Source organism: Colius striatus, chromosome 7 (assembly GCF_028858725.1).
Source record: "Colius striatus isolate bColStr4 chromosome 7, bColStr4.1.hap1, whole genome shotgun sequence".
Lineage (NCBI taxonomy): Eukaryota > Metazoa > Chordata > Aves > Coliiformes > Coliidae > Colius > Colius striatus.
The window spans coordinates 10,309,548-10,330,194 of record NC_084765.1 but is presented as its reverse complement, the minus strand read 5'-3'; the positions used below and the strand labels follow the sequence as shown (position 1 = coordinate 10,330,194).

Below are 20,647 nucleotides of genomic sequence, written 5' to 3'. Positions count from 1 at the left end.
CCCTTCTGTGTCACACCACAGTGGTGTAAGGCAGTCACTATGCAGTCCCACAGACATCAGCTTTCCATGACACTGCCTGTCATGCCCGTGTGCTGCTGACCTGAGGCTTCCTGCCAGCATTCAGTTGTGGGGGAGCAGTCACTGCTGCCAGCACCTGCACGTGCACCTGCTCCTTCCCTTCTCAGGGCGCAAGCACGATTAATTGTAGTACTAAGTCAAGGGCACACAGTGGCAACAGAGGTTACTTTCTGCTTTTCCTTGTGGCTCACAGAGCATTTTCCTTGAGATCATGTTTAAATAAATATTTTAGTTAAATTCTGACCATCCTACCACCATGTAATTCTTGAAATTCTGTCCCCTCTGCCTTGTGTAATTTCAGGTGATTACTTACACTTTCGCTATAAGGTCTAATTCTGTTCTGATTAAGCGAAAAAGCGGTCAGACAGACTGAACTAGGTGAACTGTCAACACCTAGAAGACTTGTCAGCATAAAAGTATTCCCCAAATAAGTATTTCCCTAAAAGAAGATTTGACAAACAACCTGAACAATAAAATTCTTGAGCACTACCCAGTTGATGGGAGCCTTTTCAGGGCTAATTTACATCATTTGACATAATTACAGTTATAAACACTCACAGAAGCCTTGGAAGGAAAAATGTCACTAAAGCCTACATTTTATTGGATCTGTTGCATTTGGCAGCTATACAAAACTGTGGAGCATGGAAATTTGCTCAGATGGATCCTGATTACACAAACACATAATGCAAGCTTTGAATGCTCAATGCGAGTTTGTTCTGTACAGAAAGACACAACAGTGTCTCCCAAGGCCTCTCTCCAGTTAGCCAGCATGATGCATGCATAATGAAAACAGTTTGAGGAACTTGTGGTGGTTCCCTCCATAGCAATGCCCATTAAACCACTATTTTTCCCCCAAGGTATCAGTGGCCATCTGAGAGTGTGACTCCAGCAGCCAGCCCCGTGGAGGGCAGCCATGCAACGTAACAATTTAAAACCCAAAATAAAAGATAGATTAAAAAAAAAAAAGGGAAACCAAGATTGATATCTATATGTATACATGTCTAATCAAAGCCTGTAACACATCTGCAGAACCAAGACCACTAACTGAGGATGACCCTTATTTTCTGCTTTTGTCATAAGGGAGGAGGCAAATTTAATACAAAGAATCCTTTCTCTAAAAAGCTGTACAGTCTAACAACCAGACTATAGAATAGAGTGCATTTTGCAGAAAAATGAGAAAGTTCATTCAAATTTTAAGATACATGTCTGGAATGCAGCGCAAATGCTGGCTGTTGTGCTGGTCAGGGAACTCTAGTTTGATTGGTTTATCCTGCTCTGTCTTGTTCCCATTCCCTTTCTGAGACAATGCTCTACATGCACTGCTATATTTTTAATTCTCTATATCATCAGACCATTCTTGCAGCCAAAAAGAAGGTGCTATAAAAAGCTACTGCCAGTACCTACATTTTAATTCATATTCACAAACTTCAAGACTATCAATACTTACAGTTCTGCTCACTGCATATTATGAAAAAATAAATACCAGAGCTTTAAAAACATAATAAAAAAGACTCTTTCAGATAGACAGTATCCAGCACATTCACAGAATAAATCCTTTCACCAGACCAAATGGGAGCATTTCAAATGGGGTTCATCAGCTGATCTTGGCAAGCCTTGATTACTCTCATTAGCTTTCTTCTAGCTTACAGAATGTACAAGGGGCTGTGTACCATACAGTATGCTGAGAAATAATAGCATTTTAATTGCACTGGGTATTAACAAAATCCTTTTTGAACAGCAAACTTTTAATTATTTCATTTGTTTCTTAATTTATCACAAGGAAGCAACTAATTAGCTTTCACTTCTCCTAGGCAGAAATTTCCTTGTAGAAGACTTGAGTACAGAGTCCATGGTGTCTACTTTCACAGCACTGCCCCTTCACTGGAAGATTATATTTGAGAACACAGAATAGAAATATATAGAGAAAAAAATCCTAAAATAGTTCAATACAATTTTTTAAGCTTTTAATAGTTAAATTATCAATGCATTCTACTGCTGTCCCCCAAATCTGATCTAATGTAATTAGTATTACAAAATAGCAGCAGTATTCTGGAGTAGAAATCATTGTCAGCAAAGAGTTGGGTTATACAGCACAATAGGTGATTAAATGACTTAAATGTTACTGAAATACTATTAAATAAATGTTGGTTAAACTTTTTAAAAATGGTACCAAAAATCAGTTACAGAGACGGCCACAGTGAAGGCTTCCCTCATGATGAGACCATTGCTACAATTTGAGAGAAGATATAATTAAAAACCTGCCCCTGAGGAAACAGAAAATGAAAGCTGGGATTACTTTCCAGGTTAGGGATTTAAAGTCTGATGCTTGAAAGCTACACCTTAAAGACCAAAAATACAGATTATGTTAATAATATGCTTTACTGTTTGCTGACCAAATGTTCTCTGCACTAAGGTAGGTGATAAACTATATTACCAGTGTTCTAAAATATACTGATTGTGGCTATTGAAGTAAAAGAAAAATACCCAGTGAGCTGGCAGAAAAGGTATTTGCAAACCCACATGGATGATACACCAAAATTAAATGCATGAATAAAATTACCTTAATGGTGATCCTCAGCCCACGGGCACACAACTAGATTTGTAGCCTCAAAACTGCAGAGCAGCAACTGTGACCAGTCAAACTCACACTAGCTATTCATTTTTTCAGAGAAGCTAAGTCAGTTGTTTTAGAAAGTACTGTAATAACATTTTATTTATCCTAAGCAACCAAGATGTCAGTACTTAACACAGTAAAATTCTAATGTGTTAGGAAAATCAAACCTTCCTTTGAAAAGACCAAATTCAACTATCTTTAGTTTCCAACCATCGGAACCTTGTCTTCAGGATAACTTCTATCCCTCTGTGGAAACACTGATGTGGTTTGAGTCACCCTGGTGCTTTCTGAACAGAGTGAACTCCATAAGCACTGTATCACAGAGCCCCACAACTTCCGTGGCTTCTTTATACTTCTCCCTTGCATTTCTAAATCAGTTATGGAATGTTGACAGCAGGCCTGGACCCTGTGTCCTATCAGCATTCTCATCACTGTGAAATCACTTCTCAGCCTTTACTTGCACTTCTTTTTATCTCTCTCTGTCACATACACACACATAAAAGCATTAGCCTTTTAAAGTAAGAAACTGCAAAAGTAGCTCATGATGAGGCTGTTACGGTCCCTGAGTCACTACCCCCTTTTCTGAATTGCTGCTTCCAAAAAAATCCCGTTTCTTGTTCATAAATGCATTGCTTTGCGTTTGACTCTACCAAAATCTCTTCTTTTTTTGATTGAGATAACTCTACAGCAGTTACTCTGCTTTAGAAACAAATTATTTACTGTGGACTCAAAATACAATGCAAGTTTTATAACCTTCTAAGGTAGCTGACATTGGGTTCAAATTTAAACATAGCTTCCTGGCTCTGTGCAAAGCAAAAATGGATAAATCTGGTTCTGTCTGTTAGTAAACAGATTACTCACACTTCTAATTGATACAGAAACAGAGCTTTTGAACTTTCTGGAATGTCTGCTGAGTAAGAATTACCTGAGTAAACTGCCAGTAAAGCTTCATTCTCTTGGCTTTGGCATAATTGCATTCAATGAGCCTGGGCCTGCTGTTCACATCCACCAGGCATCTGTTGTCATCATCGTCGATAGTGGGACTCAGAACACCCACATGGAGCTGCTGATTGCTTGTGTAATAAACATTCTGCAACAGGAAGCACAAACAAGATTTGTGGCCTCTAGCCAGAAGCAGCACTTTTACCAAAAAGCTAAAGGCAAAGTTATAATGCTGGATAGCAGTAGGCTGACCCCACAGCAGCTTTTAACTTATTTCCTTTCATGCAGGAAGCAACACACAATTTGAAAAGTTGTTCTAAATTAACAACGAATTCTTACCAACAAGTAAATGTTGGTTAACTACTTAATAGGAAATAAGCAAACATAACTCATTGTGTGCCTATTTGCTTCTGTTTCCTACTGTCATGCACCATGGGTCTTCAAGGAGAGAGACACGCACCCTCTAGCAGGAAGTGGGATTAGTTTGAGTATTGCCATCAGCTCTGATTAGACTGTATCATCTGAGGATAATACCTTACAGGAGAGGTAAAAGAGAACAGCAGTGCAGTAGTTCAGCAGGAAGGATCTCAATCATTTATACGACAGCTAGGAAGAGAAATGAAGGTTTTCTACAAATAAATGCTAAACCCCAAATTTGAGACATCTAACTGGAACTCTATATATACAATAAAAAGTTACTAGCAGTTGGCAACAGGCAGATACGTGGCAGGAGAAAGAACAGAATGGTCATGTTTAGAGACATTTGTTCTCATTTTATTTTTTATATGTCAATACATACAGACTGGAAAGAGAGACCAGATACTGGCTGCCAAGGAGTGCTCTCATAGGCCTCAGTGATTACACTTATGATCAAAGGCACAAGACTATGATATTACACAAATTCTTTCAATTCTGACTATGAACAGGTATGTGGGAAGTTTCTATAGAAGAAAGCAGGGGAAGGAAAGTGAGCTTGACAAAGTCAATAACGTGTCCTCTTGAAGATAACAGGTTATACACCAGCTCAGAAAGTTAACACGGGACTACGCTATGATTATCTGTTTGCTAGTCACAAAAATCATTTATATTGCTAAAAGCAGATCTTTTCTTAAGAGGACTATAAGAAAGAAAATATGATGCTGCCATTTCATAAGAGCCTTTCTGATAAGGGTAGGTGTAAGGCTTTGACAGCTCCAGTGGTATCAGTCACAACAGACAAGAGCTGGACAGAAGCACCAAAGCAATGTCCTCAGCATTTACTGAATCCATTCTATGTGTCTGTAACAAAAGGGAGCTGTACATGTTTGGGTGTCTCTTCTGCTCCCAGAGGTTGATGGTACTAACTCCTAGTGTCTCTTCATTGTTGATGTTGTAGCTTGTTTTATATGCGTCTATTCTTACTTGTGAAAACTGATAAAATACTGCTTGCAAATAGGAGAGAAAGCAGAGAAACAGAACACACCAGGACTGAGATGAGATTTAGGAGCTTCATGTGAACAAAAACCCCAACAATTTCAATGCTGAAATCAGTCAATGCAGGGATTAAACACAGATCAAACCAAATGCTGGTGTTTCTGTGCAAGACTATGTCCCCTGTTTACCCTTCTGGAACACTTTGGGGCAGGATCCACAGCAGACGTAAACTAACACAGTTCCACAACAGTTAATGAAGTTGCCATTAATGGTTTAGACTAATCAATGGTTGACCCACTTCATCAGGTTACACGCTTTTCACCCCACAAAAATGATAACAGAAATCTGAATGGGCTGAAGTGAGGTAAGAGTCAGAATAGAAAAAAGTTGAATAGTTGAATCATGCCTTAGAGGAGAAACAATGGATAAATAAAAGGATGCAGCAGAGCACATTTCCCAAATGGCTGGTTATTACTGATTGAAGTAAACTCTAAGAACTGTGGAAAGATTAACAAGAGCACATTCTAACAAACTCTATCCATGAGTTAGATATTTATCATCCCTGCAAACAAAACCAATGCTTTAACAGAGAAGTAATAATTTAGAATGGACTTCTACAGTGACTATTTCAGACGTGTTGTTTAAGATCTATCCAGATGCTTTTTTTCAGAGAGAAACTGAGACAGTGATAAAGCAAGGCAATAAGATCAAGATGATGAACTTTAAAAGAGATTGTAAGGACACGTTGACTGTACAGATGAACATCTTGTTGCACTTTGTTTGCCTCAACTAAAATTGCTACTAGAAAAACAAGAGGGAAATTATTTGCATTTTCTACTAATAGGAAGTGAGCTGGTAACTGCATTTTTCCAGCATGTTGTCACCAGAGAAAACATGGAAGAAGAAAATCAAGTGGTTTAGCTTTTCATTTTTTCCTCTTTTCTGAAAGATACACACCTGTCACTAAAAATAAACGAGCAGACTTGGCTATAACTCTCAGAAGTACACACTATAGCTCAGGATTGCTTGTGCAAAAAAAAAAAAGTGGTGTACCTGCAAACCCTCAGGGCTAAGCTGTTTTTATTAGCTCAGTCTCCTCAGCCTTTCACAGAGTGGCCTGAAGGTAATCATTTCATCTTCCTGGATAAAACAAGTCATAGTGCAACTCCACCAGCTTTTTTTGATGTCAAATCAGCAAAGGTTCAGTCAGAGCATCTTTCTGGGCAGAAGTAGAATGATGGCTCTGGCTGGGGGAATTACTCAATTCTGTTTGTTGGCAAAACTGTGCAGAAATAGAACAATCAAACGCAATTATGCTTAATAGATGTAATTAGAAGGTTGTTGCTAATTCTTTAGAGAGCTCACCCTACCTGCTAATATCTCTTCACTTTTCATTGTGGACCATTTAGAAAAAGGTGTGAAATCTTGTATTCTCACCTAGTATTTGGAAAGGCACCTTCCAGTCTGTAAGTGGCATGTAAAAATAGGCTCAAACTGAAGCAGAATGTGGTTCTATGGAAGTTTATCAGGATGCTTATCCAGTAATATGAATATTATTTAATTATTTATTAGATACACTATTAAAAGTATTTTAGGATCTTATCCAATATTACTATATCTTACTTCAGAATTGAAAACATTGTACAACCTGGTAATTTGACTGCTAATGTTTTTCTAATGGAGGGATCACATCAAAAGCACAAATCATCTACAAATTCTACTTGAGCACCATATGTTAAACAGTGAGGCATCAGTTTGTGTTGCACTTCACTAGAAAACATTTTTAAAAGGTATGGTCAGTCCCTGGCTCCTTTCCCCCAGCCCCAGGATGAAACACTGCCGTGAGCGCAATAGTAATTATGTCAGGCTAAAGGGAGGACATTCTATTTAGTAAAACAGAATTAACTGTTGACACTACTGATTAATGCTCTTCTAGTCTGAAACCTAAAGCTATTAAATAGGAAACTAAAAAACCAAACTTAATTGCTTTCACACTATATCTCCCTGTTTCTATTTATTTTCCAAAATTCCATGTGTGAGAGTTTTTTGGGGCATCTGGGGGGTCTTGGTTCTGTGGCTTTTGGGTTTTTTTTTAGTTTAAAGACAATTCACAAATTCTCTTTCCGGAGCGGGCTATGGGAGATTAACCATCTGAGTTAAATGAACTGAATTACCACCTCACAATGTACTTGTCAAGTATGCACATATATGACTTTATTGATAATCTTTCAAATTGACCTTCAGGTAAAATACCATCTTACGGATTAAAGCCACGCTCATGCTTTACTATCTTTTGTGTAGTCCTATCATAAACAGTCTGTACTTGTGATTTGTTAAATAGATAAATGCCTAGCAGTACTTCTTCAAGAGAATGCTTTGAACAAGCATCAATAAACATTATCTAAAACACTCCAGAAGGCACAGGCAAAATGCATTTAACCAGTACATTTGTCCCTACAATATTGTGTCATCACCATCAACTAACGCAATGGGATAGAGATTTTTCAGTAATTTAGGAAAGTGCTTTTTGAACAATCATTCCAATACAGTCTTGGAAGTCCAAATGACTGAATATTGAATATGGACTGTTAGGGTAACTTTGAAAACTTTACTCAGACCTTGGACCTTTCGTTTCTGCTACAACAGCTAATGCCACAGCAGTCCTTGTTCAAGGGACTGGAGACTTAGTAGCCACAAATTTGCTTAATTCGACTGAAGCCAAGACACTTGCTGTATGCTAATTTACAGCATTCATTCCTTTGCACTTTCACGGAAGATGCAGCCTCATCAAAACACAACCCCACATGTTCAAATCATCGTCACATACAAACTCATCGAGGAGCTACTCAATTTCCACAGCAACAATCTTGCTTGGATGTTGGTTGGAAAACATATGATTAAAAAAACCCCAACAAACAACTCCCTTATTCTGTAACAAAATAAGCCTCATTAGATTTCATTAGTCTGTTCTAGCCCACAGCACTTTACCAGCTATTTCTTTCACTGTAACAGTATTGATGTACAACTGTCTCCTGGGCAACTGGAAGGAGCACCTTTGTTCAGGAAATCAGTTAGTAGGCTCGACAACAGGCACTTATCTTCTCAAAAAGTGAAACTACAAGGATTCAGCATTACTGTCAGTTAGAAATTGTAAAACTGTAGGTAGAATTTGTGATCTGCAAAGTGTCAGAGGCAACATGGGACTTGAGCCTTAGGCAATTCCACATCTCCTTCAGCTGCACTCCCACCGGGTGCTTTTCTGTACTGGTAAGTGCCAGTCACACATGGATAGGCTGGCACTGGAGGCTATCACTTGCTGCCTGCTTTCCCTGCCTCATTTCGGGTTCAGCTGCATTCAGTGTCCTAAAAAAACTTCCTCTGGAAGTCTGATGCTTGCAGCAGGTTAAGTGATGCAAAGAAGTTGTGCAAAACAAAACCTTTTGTTGTTGATTTGCAGGAAACAAACAATCAAAGTATGAAAAGTTTCATACCCAAGTCTGAAGAAAAGTTTTGCCTTTGGTTACCTTCATAGGTCACTGCCACAAGGCTTTGGTTTCAGTCTCTCTCCTGTTCTCAAACAGCCTTGTAACTAATCACCTACACAGTTAATCATCCTCTGCACTGTAAGAGATGGAGGCTTTTGTAAACTGTTTCCAGAGTTTAAAATGTGTACTGAGAAACATGGCCAACAAATAGCCTTGTGCCTTTAAAATGGCGACTTCCAACTAAAGGACCAATTATTCCATAGTTTTCTGGAATTTATTTTTCCAGAAGTGTCCTCAGGCCATTGCTTTATTTCCCGTTTTCTCCACCTAATAATCTCTCCAATTATTCACATTAAGATAAAATATGAGACAAGCAAAACAAACCTGATACAATGGTTCCCAAAATCTTCACAAGGTGAATGAGTGACATTTAATCAAGGCATATTTGTGACTTTTTCTAAACATTTTGTTTTGTTTTAAGAACACTATTTGTCCTAAAAAGACATCTAAAAGAGGAAACCACAAAGGAGTGGTAGTTGAGAGCTGTGTCGCCTAGGATTCTCAATAAATCTTCATAATGACTAGAGACTATTAGAGAAAATCTGGTCTTAAATGCTTTCCCCACATGCCTTTTGGGTGTACTGATTTGCTGTATGCTATTTTTTCCATTTAATACTCTAAGCCTATTTTTTTTTCCTGAAAATTTGCTTGGATGTCAGGAAAAGTTACAATACAATATTGTGATCAAAACAGAAGTTGTACACTGTACTGAACAAATTCTAAATCTGCCATGAGAGCAATGCAGGCCTAGGTAATTCAGTCAACTTATTTATCTACACGAAAATATTTCAAACACCTACACAAAACAAAATCTGCACAAATCCCCATGATGCTGTAGAGTACAAGGGGAAGGTAAATGAGCTCTGTCTACTTGGACACAAATACACGGCTTCATCCTCAAAATGATGTGATGTAGAGTTTCTATTCATGAGATGTTTGCCCTAAAAGGTCAAACTGTGATTCCCATTGCAATTCACACTGAAATTCCACTGCCTTCAAGTGCAATGAGATTTTTGGCTCCAAGTTTATTATTAAACTTTGAAAAGCCACCAGAGTTGATAAGGACTCCAGAGCTCAAGTGGGTTGCCAGTCGCAGTAAATTATTCATAGGAGCTGGTTTATCATGTAGCAAAAAGTTATAGTAAGATATTCAACTTAACACAAGATGATTATCTGAAGGATAAATTGTCAACTCCCCACTGGAAGTTTAAAGCAATACACACCAATTTTCAGGCTGAAAGCCATTTGTAATCCTTATGGCAATGTTCCCAGATGAAATCAGACTGGAGACTGGTACATGACTCTGCATTTATAATGAGCAAACTTAATGCTCACCACCAGCAGTATTTATTTGCTGCCCTGCTTTTGGCATAATAACTCTGAGGGATAAAAAGCCTGTTTCACTACTTTATTCCGTCTTTGAACAGTATTTTTCTTCAAATGAATCCATGAAGTCATTTACTGTCAGGATTAAACTATTAACATATTAGGTTCAAAGTCTCACACAGTAGATTCACACTTGACTACGCAGCTACAGGGCAGTCTAGTGGATTCCAGTAAATCCAGACCTAGCTAACATTGCTGTTACTAGGCTATGCATATTGTTCCTGACTTTTACTCCAGCATTTCTTGTTACATAAACACAACTGAATGAAATAACTTTCCAACTCTGATAAGAAAAGTCTTGGTAGAATCCAAGTTCATTGTGAATAACGCAAACACATACATCACTAAGATAAAGATCAGGTGCTTTCCCATTTACTAATCATGTAAGAAGTGACAGGAGAGAAAGGCTGTGCTGTCCTGTCACCACAATCAACATTACTGCATCTTGAGCTGCCCTAAAAAACATACTGCTGAAGAAGTACAAGCATAAGAACACAGGCTGAGAATTACAGGAAGTTACTCCTAAGCCAGGTATACTCTTAGAAGATTCATGTTATTTTTCTAAGGTAGTTTTTTCAGCTGGTGAAGACTGATAATGCAACTTTAAAACAATTATAACACTATTTTGTCCATGCTGAGGATCTATTCACTATGAAACCTTTTTTACTGATGAACTGACAAACAGCTAGTATACCAAATGTAGCAATGTCATAATTTACACTTAAATTGTAAAGCGGGTAAGAAGGAAACTATTCACTATTTCACTTCAGTGTTTAGATTTGTATCTACTGAATTAACCCACCAACATACTGATTATCTGACCTACTCGCTCTTTTCCATGCCTGTGCACTAATTAACTTCTGGATTCGAAGCATCAGATTCCATAGCAATAAAGTCAAAGTGTTCAGAAACCTTTAATAATATAGTGTGATGTTATAAATACAAACTTAAAGACACATATATGTTAGCATGTTATTTTAATAGGAGACAGATGGGAACTCAATGACAGACTTTTTCATGTAAATTCATGAACCTATCTTGCAGTGGAATACTTCATTCTTCTGCTGCCTACACTTTGGTGTTCTGCTTTGGTTTATTTAAAATGAGCAAATAAAAATCTCATATTTAAGCTCCGCCTTTAAAATTGAACAGGACTGTCAATCATTGGTTTCATAGAAGCTTTTAGTACTTGTTTCCATAGTTTTCTTCGCTGGTAACTACAGAATTAACAAGTTTTACTTGATTCATTTCCTAAAGCTTCTCCTGGTTTTGCTCTTACCTCTCCACAAGATGTCCACAACTCTTCCATAAGAAAAAAAATAAAGGTAGTAAAAAAGAATTAAAATCTGAGCCATTCTGGCATAGGCAACTGTGTTCTTTTTCTAAAAAGTATGCTGTCTTATGGCTCTTGTCACTGCCCTGTTTTAACTTTCCTTTTCCCTCTCCTACCAGTCCCTCTTTAACCTTCACAGTTTTCTCTGTGGACTCTTATAGAATCCTAGTCTGTCTTATCCTGTTTCCTTCACCTTCAACACACCTGCAAACAAGCTCAGCCATTGTCCCTGTATGCTGATACACTGGTCCATCTTTTACACCAGAGTTGACTCCTTCTGGCCAAATTAAAATCTGAGCTAGTTCATTGCCATCTGTGAAGAAGCATTTGGTAGCTCAACACCAACAAGTCTAAAAGCAGATTTTTTTACCTTTTCACAGCTAGACACAACTGCTTCCAATTACTACAGGCACAGTCACATTCAGGTAGTCATGCATTATATAACACACACTTTCATCTTGAACCTCTTCCAAAGTCATCAAAGCTGGTTATACAGCCTTTTTTTCACCCTGCAAAACATCTCTAAAATACCCATCTTTTCGACCCAAGACTGACCCTTGCAGGCTTTCTCACTGATGCCAACACTCAGGTTCTCTTTAAATCCATCCTGAATGCTTCCGAAAACTTGGTTTTCAGGTTGCTGTCAGGAAGGCAATACCCTTCCACTTGTTCTGTTTTCCATGCTATGTAAACTGCTTGTCTCGCTCATCTGCAAATAAAATCAAACACGTCTCAGGCTGGAATACTGTGCTCACGTTCCAGAGATTTTTCCTTTCTTCTAGTCCCCAAGAAAAGGGCAAAGAAAAGCAGCACCTGATAAATTTTTATCACTGAAGGTACTTTTAGTGCTAATGACACTTTTTAAAGGAAAGATGGACATGAGGAAGGATATTAGAATTAACCATACACCAAGGTTTCTTATCCTGAGTACTCCAGTCTTTAAAAGGCTTTCTAGACTAGGAACAAATACATAAATAAAGCTATTTAAAATGCAGATAATTGCTTTCATGTCAAGCAAGACATTAATGCCAATTCAACTGTCCTAGCTATGTGGGAAGCCTTACTGTGCTTGGCTGAGTGAGCTTCATTTCTTCTGTGACTAAGAACACTGCCAACTTTGTATTATGTCCCTTGCACGAATAAGGCTGAAAACCTTGGCAAGAAATGAAACAGTACATACTGTGGTGTTCAAAGGCACATTGCGAATAGAACGATACTTCCCACCCTGTTTTCATTCATTAGGCCTTGATTTCCAGGGCCTTCAATCACACTGTGATTGTCAGGTGGGTGAGGCAGCAAAGTAAAGCCAACAACTCTAAAACCAGTTTGTTTGAATGACCTTCAAGAGTAAGAGTGAATAGTTATGCTTCAGGCTGCTGAGGTATCACTAGGCTGGGATTCATCGTGAAATGATGAATCCCGCCTTCATCCTGAAAGTTAGATTATGTCACAGATTTTCCCCTGCCTTTTCTGCCTGTCTTAGGAGCCCTTATTATGTTATCTGAAGTAGATTATCTTATTATGGTATCTGCAGGGCACAGAACTAAGGAAAAGAAAATGCCCTCTGTCTTGCTGGGTAGAATTAATACAAAAACTAGGCACATCAGTCACTTGTAATTAGAAGTCACTGAAACACAGTTCTTTCAGGATTCTTTTAAGTAAACTAATTTTACAACATCCTTTTGATTGTTTGAAAACAACAACAATTATTACTGTTAGCTGCTTCCTAATTTGCATATGAAAAGAACACTAAGAAAGATTATTACCATTGTCTATTGTATAATAAACTATTTAGTGATTTGTATTGTTCTGCACAGCTGATTGTCCTCAAAGCACAAATGCGTGTCCCTACATGAGCCTTCTAGATCCTCCCTAGGAGTGCAGAGGTGTGCACCAGAGAAATAGTAGTTGGGGAATTAAGATGCTCCCTCCTTGATCTTCCCCTCCTTCTCAGGGAAAAAGATCCTATGTCCATTCCCGTGACCACATAGGAGGCACTGCCAAGGAGAGACATGCTGCTGCAGTCCTCATCCATGCCAAACTGTCAGCAGACCTTCTACTTTCCTAGACACTAGGCTCTAAGGCCCAAGTAATCTGTGCAGAAGTTTATGAAAGAAGTAATTAAAAAAAATCCCACATGTGCAGGCACATTATAACAAAGGAAACCTTTTTATCACACTGTGCTACACTAATGCCACAGTATTTGATAATTTCTGTTTGAACAATGGGAGATTTCTGCATCAAGAAGAGTGTGGCCAGCAGGTCAAGGGAGGTTCTCCTCCCCCTCTACTCTGCCCTGGTGAGGCCTCATCTGGAATACTATGTCCAGTTATGGGCTCCCCAGCTCATGAACATCTTTCGTACGAGGAAAGGCTGCATGAACTGGGGCTGTTTAGTCTGGAGAAGAGAAGACTGAGAGGGGATCTCATTAATACTGAAAAATATCTAAATGGTGGATGTCAGGAGGTTGGGGCATCACTTTTTTCTGTTGTATCTAGAGACAAGACAAGGGGTAATGGGATGAAGCTGGAACACCAAAAGTTCCATTGAAACATAAGGAAAAACTATTTCACTGTTCAGGTGAGGGAGCCCTGGCACAGGCTGCCCAGGGTGGATGTGGAGTCTCCGTCTCTAGAGGTTTTCAAAACCCACCTGGACACGTTCCTGTGTGACCTGAACTAGGTGGACCTGCTTTGGCAGGGGGGTTGGAGTAGATGATCTCTAAAGGTCCCTTCGAACCCCTAACATTTTATGATTCTATGATTTGAACACATATGAGGACAAATTAAAAAGTTAAGGATTTGTCTCAATGTTACTATAGAAGATCTGACTAAAACTCTAAACTGATCTAAAATTCACAGCTCAGATTTACTATCATTGACATCATCTCCTTACGTACTGAGTTCTGTCCCTGCCCTTTTGTCACAGATCTCCATACTAAATTCAAAGCAGCACAATCTATAAAAGTTCCAGATTTAATGTGATACTTTATCTCACTTTTCTCCAGTTTGTAATTTAAACTTCAGGTCATTTTAACAAAACTTGTGAGTTCATAAGCTGTACTGATATTTTTCCCTTTCCAAACTGACGCGATTAGTGAGTCAGTCAATGCAGACCTCACAGTTTTAAGGCTAATTTCAGAGTTCAAAAGCACTAAAAATAAATGCTGAAATGGAATATGCATGCTGAATAAATCACAACATCTTTAACATAGCAAGAGGCACAAAGCTCCAATGTTCGCAATCAGTGGAAGTTAATAATACAAAGTTAATACTGTACTAACATCTGAGTGACTTCAATGCATCCATCAGCTTTTTCACTTGATTGCTCTAAGCCTTTATGGATGGCCAGCTGAGCAGATAGGCTTGGCACAATAGAGCTATCCCAGTATAATTTGTTTAATCACACTTTAAAAGCAAAAAAACCCAAACCAACACCACAACAAATGGAAATTTAGCAACTATTTTTAAAGCTATAAGATTCTTTATCTTACAAAAACATGTTAAAATACCAATTTCTTTAAAGGCATTCCATTATTCTTCTTCTGCAACAACCAATGTTATTTCAGTACCTTCTAAATTGAATTGAAGTTTAAAGAAATGATTGACACGTTACTAGATTTAAGAGTGAAAAAAGACCATTAGTTTTTTTACTTTGATCTTCCATATGCCACAGGCTATGCACTTCCACCTGCTTACCTCTAAATCTAATAACTGCTATTAATAACTACTATATTATAGTTTCCAGCATTGTATCAGCCTTGATAACTTCAACAGTTACTGTCATTGTTTCTTATGATGGCTGGGCATCTGCTCTGATATATGAACATGCACTCCGCTGCTATTTTTTATCCAGTAGCTTTAATTTCTCAGGAAAAAACACCTCTACTCTCCAAATATATCTAGGCTTAGATTGAGCTCACCTCTTGCTGAAGGCTAGTTTGATGGCTGATTTCAAATAAATTATCTGTCAAACAGCCCTTTTTTTGGCTTATAAACCAATGTAGATTGTTTTTTTCAGAGTTATTCATAAATATTCAATCAAGACTTTATGTGAACAAATAATTTCTGACATTCTCTCTGCTTCCTTATTGGACAAATGATGGTTAATGAACAGGAGAAAAAACTTCTCTTTTTTCACAGAAACACACTGTGGATACAATCATCCCATAAACACTTCTGCAAATAACTCTACTCTGCAAGTAGTGAACAATACTAGAGAGAAACTAAGCTGAAACTGAATTGCTGATCAGAATTTGAATGAATGCCGTGAAAGTAATATGGATCGTGTAATTACTGAGGGAGTTATATATGCTTTCATGGGAACTGAATTTGGTCCATGAATTCTAAATGAGCCAGTAGATTACTTCAATTAAGGAAATGACATAATAAAATTATCAATAAAACTAAAGAAATTATAAAGAAAATCTTCCATCTACTGTATTAACTACCTTCTCTAACAGTTTAACACATTCTGTCAGGAATCTGAGAAACAAAAATCTGACCTTCAGAACTTTAACTCTGATGAATTAACAGACAAGGTAGTATAACATCAGTCTAAAGATAGTTAAATTGATAATCATCTGACAATTACTACAACATTAATCTTCAAGTACTATACATGTGTTTCCATAACTATATTAGTTTTATGCTGAATTTATATTGTAAGAGACAATTGGTTTTAAAAACTACTCATTGAAATGCTAATTTGCAATGAGAAGAGACATCTTTAAAATATGGATAACTCTAGTAATTGCTACATAATATGCAACTCTGATCTACTTCAAATTAATACACTTACAAAATGTGAAATGCTCAAATAATATTAGATTGTGAGACACTGCAGGTACCCAACACAGCTGCTTTATTTCTCCAAGGGCACTAATGACAAACATTTCTGACATAGCAAAAAAAAGGCCTAAAAGGCCTGTTGTTTGGGGTTTTTTTTGGAGGGGTCTACTATATACTTTGAGATTAAAATCAGCTGAAGTATGGAAAGTTTTCCACCGATTCCACCTGTCAGAGAAAGACTGATAATAGAAAATGGGAAGTTAATTTCACTTATAAAAACTATTTCAACTCAACACTAAAGTAGCGTATGGAATTTCAGGGTACTGGCCTCAGGACAGGCACTTAATACATTTTTGTTAAGAGAAAAAACCCAAACAAACATGGATGCTTATGAAGTGCCATTGAAATAATTAAGATACAACCAAAAAAGGTGGAGGACACTTCTCACCAGTCACAGCACTGGAGATGAGGAGGTTGAGGGGAGACATGGTCACTTTCTACAACTACCTGAAAAGAGGTTGTAGCAAGGTGGGGGTCGGTCTCCTCTCCAAAGTAATGAGTGATAGGACAAGAGGGGCCCAAATTGCACCAGGGGAGGTTTACATTGGAGATTAGGAAGAACTTTTTCACTGAGAGGGTTGTTAAACACTGGCACAGGCTGCCCAGGGAGGTTGTGGAGTCCCCATCCCTGGAGATATTTAAAAGACGTGGATGAGTTGCAGAGGGACATGGTTTAGTGATGGGCCTGGCCTGAGGTGATGGGCCTGAGGTTAGCGGTTGGACCTGATGATCTGATCTTAAAGACCTTTTCCAATCAAAATGATTCTATGATCTCTGAGTGAGCCAACTTTAGGCTTCAAGATCAGAGTAGTAGCCAACCATTGCAAAAGTCAGCAGAAGCTTCAGAAACAAGATGGCCAGTATATTTTGGGAGTTACCTCCAAAGCCCTTTGGCACTAGCTCACTGCTTATATGTAGAATCATAGAATGGTAGGGGTTGGAAGGGACCTTTAGAGATCATCCAGTCCAACCCCTGAGATGTAATAAGACTATTATAAGCCTATACTCCTGAAGTGAACCAAACAGGAAAGGCAGCATTACCCTTAATTGGCTTAGTGTTCAACATGAAAAGCACAGAATCTGCATCCAAAATCCAGTGCCAAGCTTGTCACTTCGAAGCTCAACAATATTTCACCTTCATGTTTTCAAATATTTTGATGTTTTAACTTGTTGAAATCCTTTTGGCCTAACCTATCCATACAAATAATTACTTAATATAACACGAGAAAAAAAAATTGCCTGGCAATGTATATGCATTTTTATTTCCCAGATGAGAACACTTTTGAACTATTGTATAATATTCAGGCTAACAACTCTAATCTTTTCTAAATTAAAACAGTACATGAGAGCTTGAAATGCTCTGATAATTTTAAGCTCTTAGGCACTGCAGTTACTCTCAACAGTTTGTTTCAATTACATTTTCAATGGACTGTTTTTACTACAGACATTCCAGGCAAGTTGCCTTAAAAATGTAAACTAGGGAGGAAAGTTCTTACAGTGACCCATCACAAGCTCAGTAACTATGATCTGAATCTTACAAAATATAAAAAAATCAAAAGAAGATGTTTACTCTAAATATCCTGAAAACCAACTCATTTGATATTCTACTCATCCTCTCTTCCTGCATCAGTCTCACCTACTTCACAAAATGCTGAATAAATTGTTTCCATTCAAACTATTGAGAGAGCAGATGTATATCCCACTCCTTCTATATCAATAACAGATGTATCAACAGTGGACAAACTGACCAGGAAATCTGATAATGATGCTAAATTAATAGCATCTTGAGAGGCAGGCATGAAGATTAAGGCATCGCAGGAAAGGTGCAAGGTAATAATAACACGATATACAAAATGTGAATTGGAAATACTTCATAAATTATTTTAAAAAAACAATTGGGAAAAAGCCCTGTAATGTACACCAATACCAACTACCTAGTTTTACTTAAATACAAAAAAATAACCCAAACCACTCACCCCCTAAACCCTCAAATAAACTGAAAAAGCCCCAGATCTGTGAGCTGTGTGGTACAACAGGGGAGAACAGAGGTTCTAATTCATTAATCCTATTGTTTCTGTGCATGAGTAATCTTTGTGGTCCCCAGTGAACTCCTCTGTGCACTCCACAAGCTTGCTTACTACTATCTTTTTGCTGACATGATGCATTATTTTTTCTGCAGAAATGTGATAACAGCAAAGTTTATCAGGTCTGGGTGAGTTACATCAGAATTTTTTGCCAGTTGAAGCTTCTCTCTATGGAAATCCTGATTTCCTAGGCAAAAGCTTTCTATCTGACTTTGCTGGCACTTTCTGAGTATCTTTCTGACATTAATTCTGATCAGCATTTGCCATCTTTCCTTCCTTCCATTAAGGTCAACTTACACTTCTCTATCGTTTCAGCACATCTTGTAATGTATATAGAATTGCACTCATACCTCTACTGTAAAATATTAAATATTACAGCTATCATCAAAGAACTCTTATCCACTCTCTGAGATGAGCATTTCCCTTTTATTTGGAAGAATGGATGATTGAACAGATTTGGACTATTAGAGACAACTACTTTTATTCCTGTTATATTTTGCGGTTAGAGGTTTTCTTTTTCAAACAAACATCATCTGTGGCACTGGCCAAGTTACCTTTGACTGCTGCATCTACTTGAGTAAAAGACGCAGTCTCTTCTATTCAGAAAAAATGCTTATCAATTGGCCAATATTAATGGAATATTTATAAAGAAATATTACAAAGACATTTATAAATAATTTTATAAAGAAAACCTTCGTTTTCTTAGAGCCTTCTTGGCTCTAAGTTTTCAAGTTATTCAAGTTCTTAATGTTCTTCCTTCTTGTCCTAAATATTCATAGCACTCGAAAGAATTGAACTACTTAATTCTTCCTCTTCAACTCAGGTCCTGAAACCTGAATGTCAAGATTAGTACTTTATCCAGATCACAGGTTTCAGCTTGTACTAGTATTTTCCTTTTTCATTTTCATTATTCATGCTCACCTTCAGCAGTGATCCTGTACACTAGGCAAGAACACAGATTTCAAAAGCATCTAAGACATTTGTAAGTCTTTTAATTCTAGGCCATCCTATCAAAACAAACAAAAAAATCTCTTAGAAACAAAATCATTTCTCCAAATGCTATATGCTCCTAAATGAGAAAATCAATGTTACTCTTAGGGAAAGAAATGATTGCTTTTCAAGCATAGCATTTTACTCTGGTTGGAGTTTCAATTTCCAAGTGGTCAGTGCTCTCAAGTCTCAGAGGCGTACATGATGATTTTACACTATATAGTTTCAAACACAAAAATAAATAAGCAGCAATATCAATTCCACTACTTCCAAATTAAGGGATGTAGGAGATATCTCCTCTGATCCACAGTAATGCAGTTTTACAGCTTTGCTTTTGTTTTTAATCAGTGAAGTGGACACACAAAAGAGTTATCCTAGGTCTGAAAACTGAAGGAGGATCTCTTTTGTTCATTCCTTTGAAGGCACTTTTCAAGAGTCTTTTACCCTGTGAACAGGGAATGATGTTCATTAAGTCTGATACTTTCCTAAAATTAAGCGACAGGTTAGCCTCTGGTGCTACTATCATAAAGACCTATGGTCACTTGTAAAATATAGTCTACAAATCACTCATCATTCTGTGCTCAGAAAATGGACCTAGTGATCAGATCCATACCTGTACTTTACGAGTTAATAATCCAATATCAGTGATCTTCACCTAGAAATGAACAACTCTCTTTAAATAATGTCTCCTACTGTGCAATAGATATTGAATTTGAATGAGATAAGCAATACAGATGACTGGGTAATGGTTATGTTATCTATATGAACAGAAAGCCTTTCGAATCAAGTCACAGTAAGTACAGAAATCATTTACTCATGGAAAACAGTTCAGTACAAAATTTCCTCCAAAACTGGGAATAAGATTAACAGATTCTCTCTCCAGATAACACATTCTCTCTCTGAAACTTTGTACTAAAGTTAATAATGAGAATTTGGGCAGAGTAAAACTTAAGGAAAAAAGATTAAAAAAAAGAAAATAATATACAACATGACATGACATGTTACAGTCTTCACCCACAACATGCCCCCATGAAGAAAATGTTATACTGCCTGTGCTAGGCCAAGGAAGGACTGGTTGGTTTTGGAAGCCTTTGAAAGATGTCCATAGCTCCCTGCTGTACTCTAAAGAAGCTGCACTTCGAGAAAGTGTTCGCTGGATTTAGCTTCTCAGGCATGTACCAGAAAAGCTCTCCACTGTGAAAGGGACTGCAGAAAACTAACACCAGCTTTTGCTTTCATTGCAAACAAGGTCACAGTTTCTATTAACTTTACTATGATCAAAATCAGAATTTATACACTGAAACCAATTAACAGAAATATAAATAGCCTCAATAAACTCCTCAGCAGGAATGTCTTATGTAAGACACTAATTGCCATAGCAAGTGGGCCCTTTACAAAATATGTTTAAAATA

General features: G+C 37.6%; 1 protein-coding gene across 2 annotated transcripts in view; it reads right to left on the bottom strand.

The window, feature by feature from the left end:
• GALNT18 (polypeptide N-acetylgalactosaminyltransferase 18) overlaps positions 1–20,647 on the bottom strand; it is a 224,753-nt gene that overhangs the window by 10,502 nt on the left and 193,604 nt on the right. The window contains exon 11 of one of the 2 annotated variants that reach the window (XM_062000180.1): positions 3,618–3,782. The exons of the other annotated variant lie outside the window; for it this stretch is intronic. Coding sequence (XP_061856164.1) covers positions 3,618–3,782 — 165 coding nt within the window. The remainder of the gene's footprint in view (positions 1–3,617; positions 3,783–20,647) is intronic. 2 annotated transcript variants of the gene reach the window in all.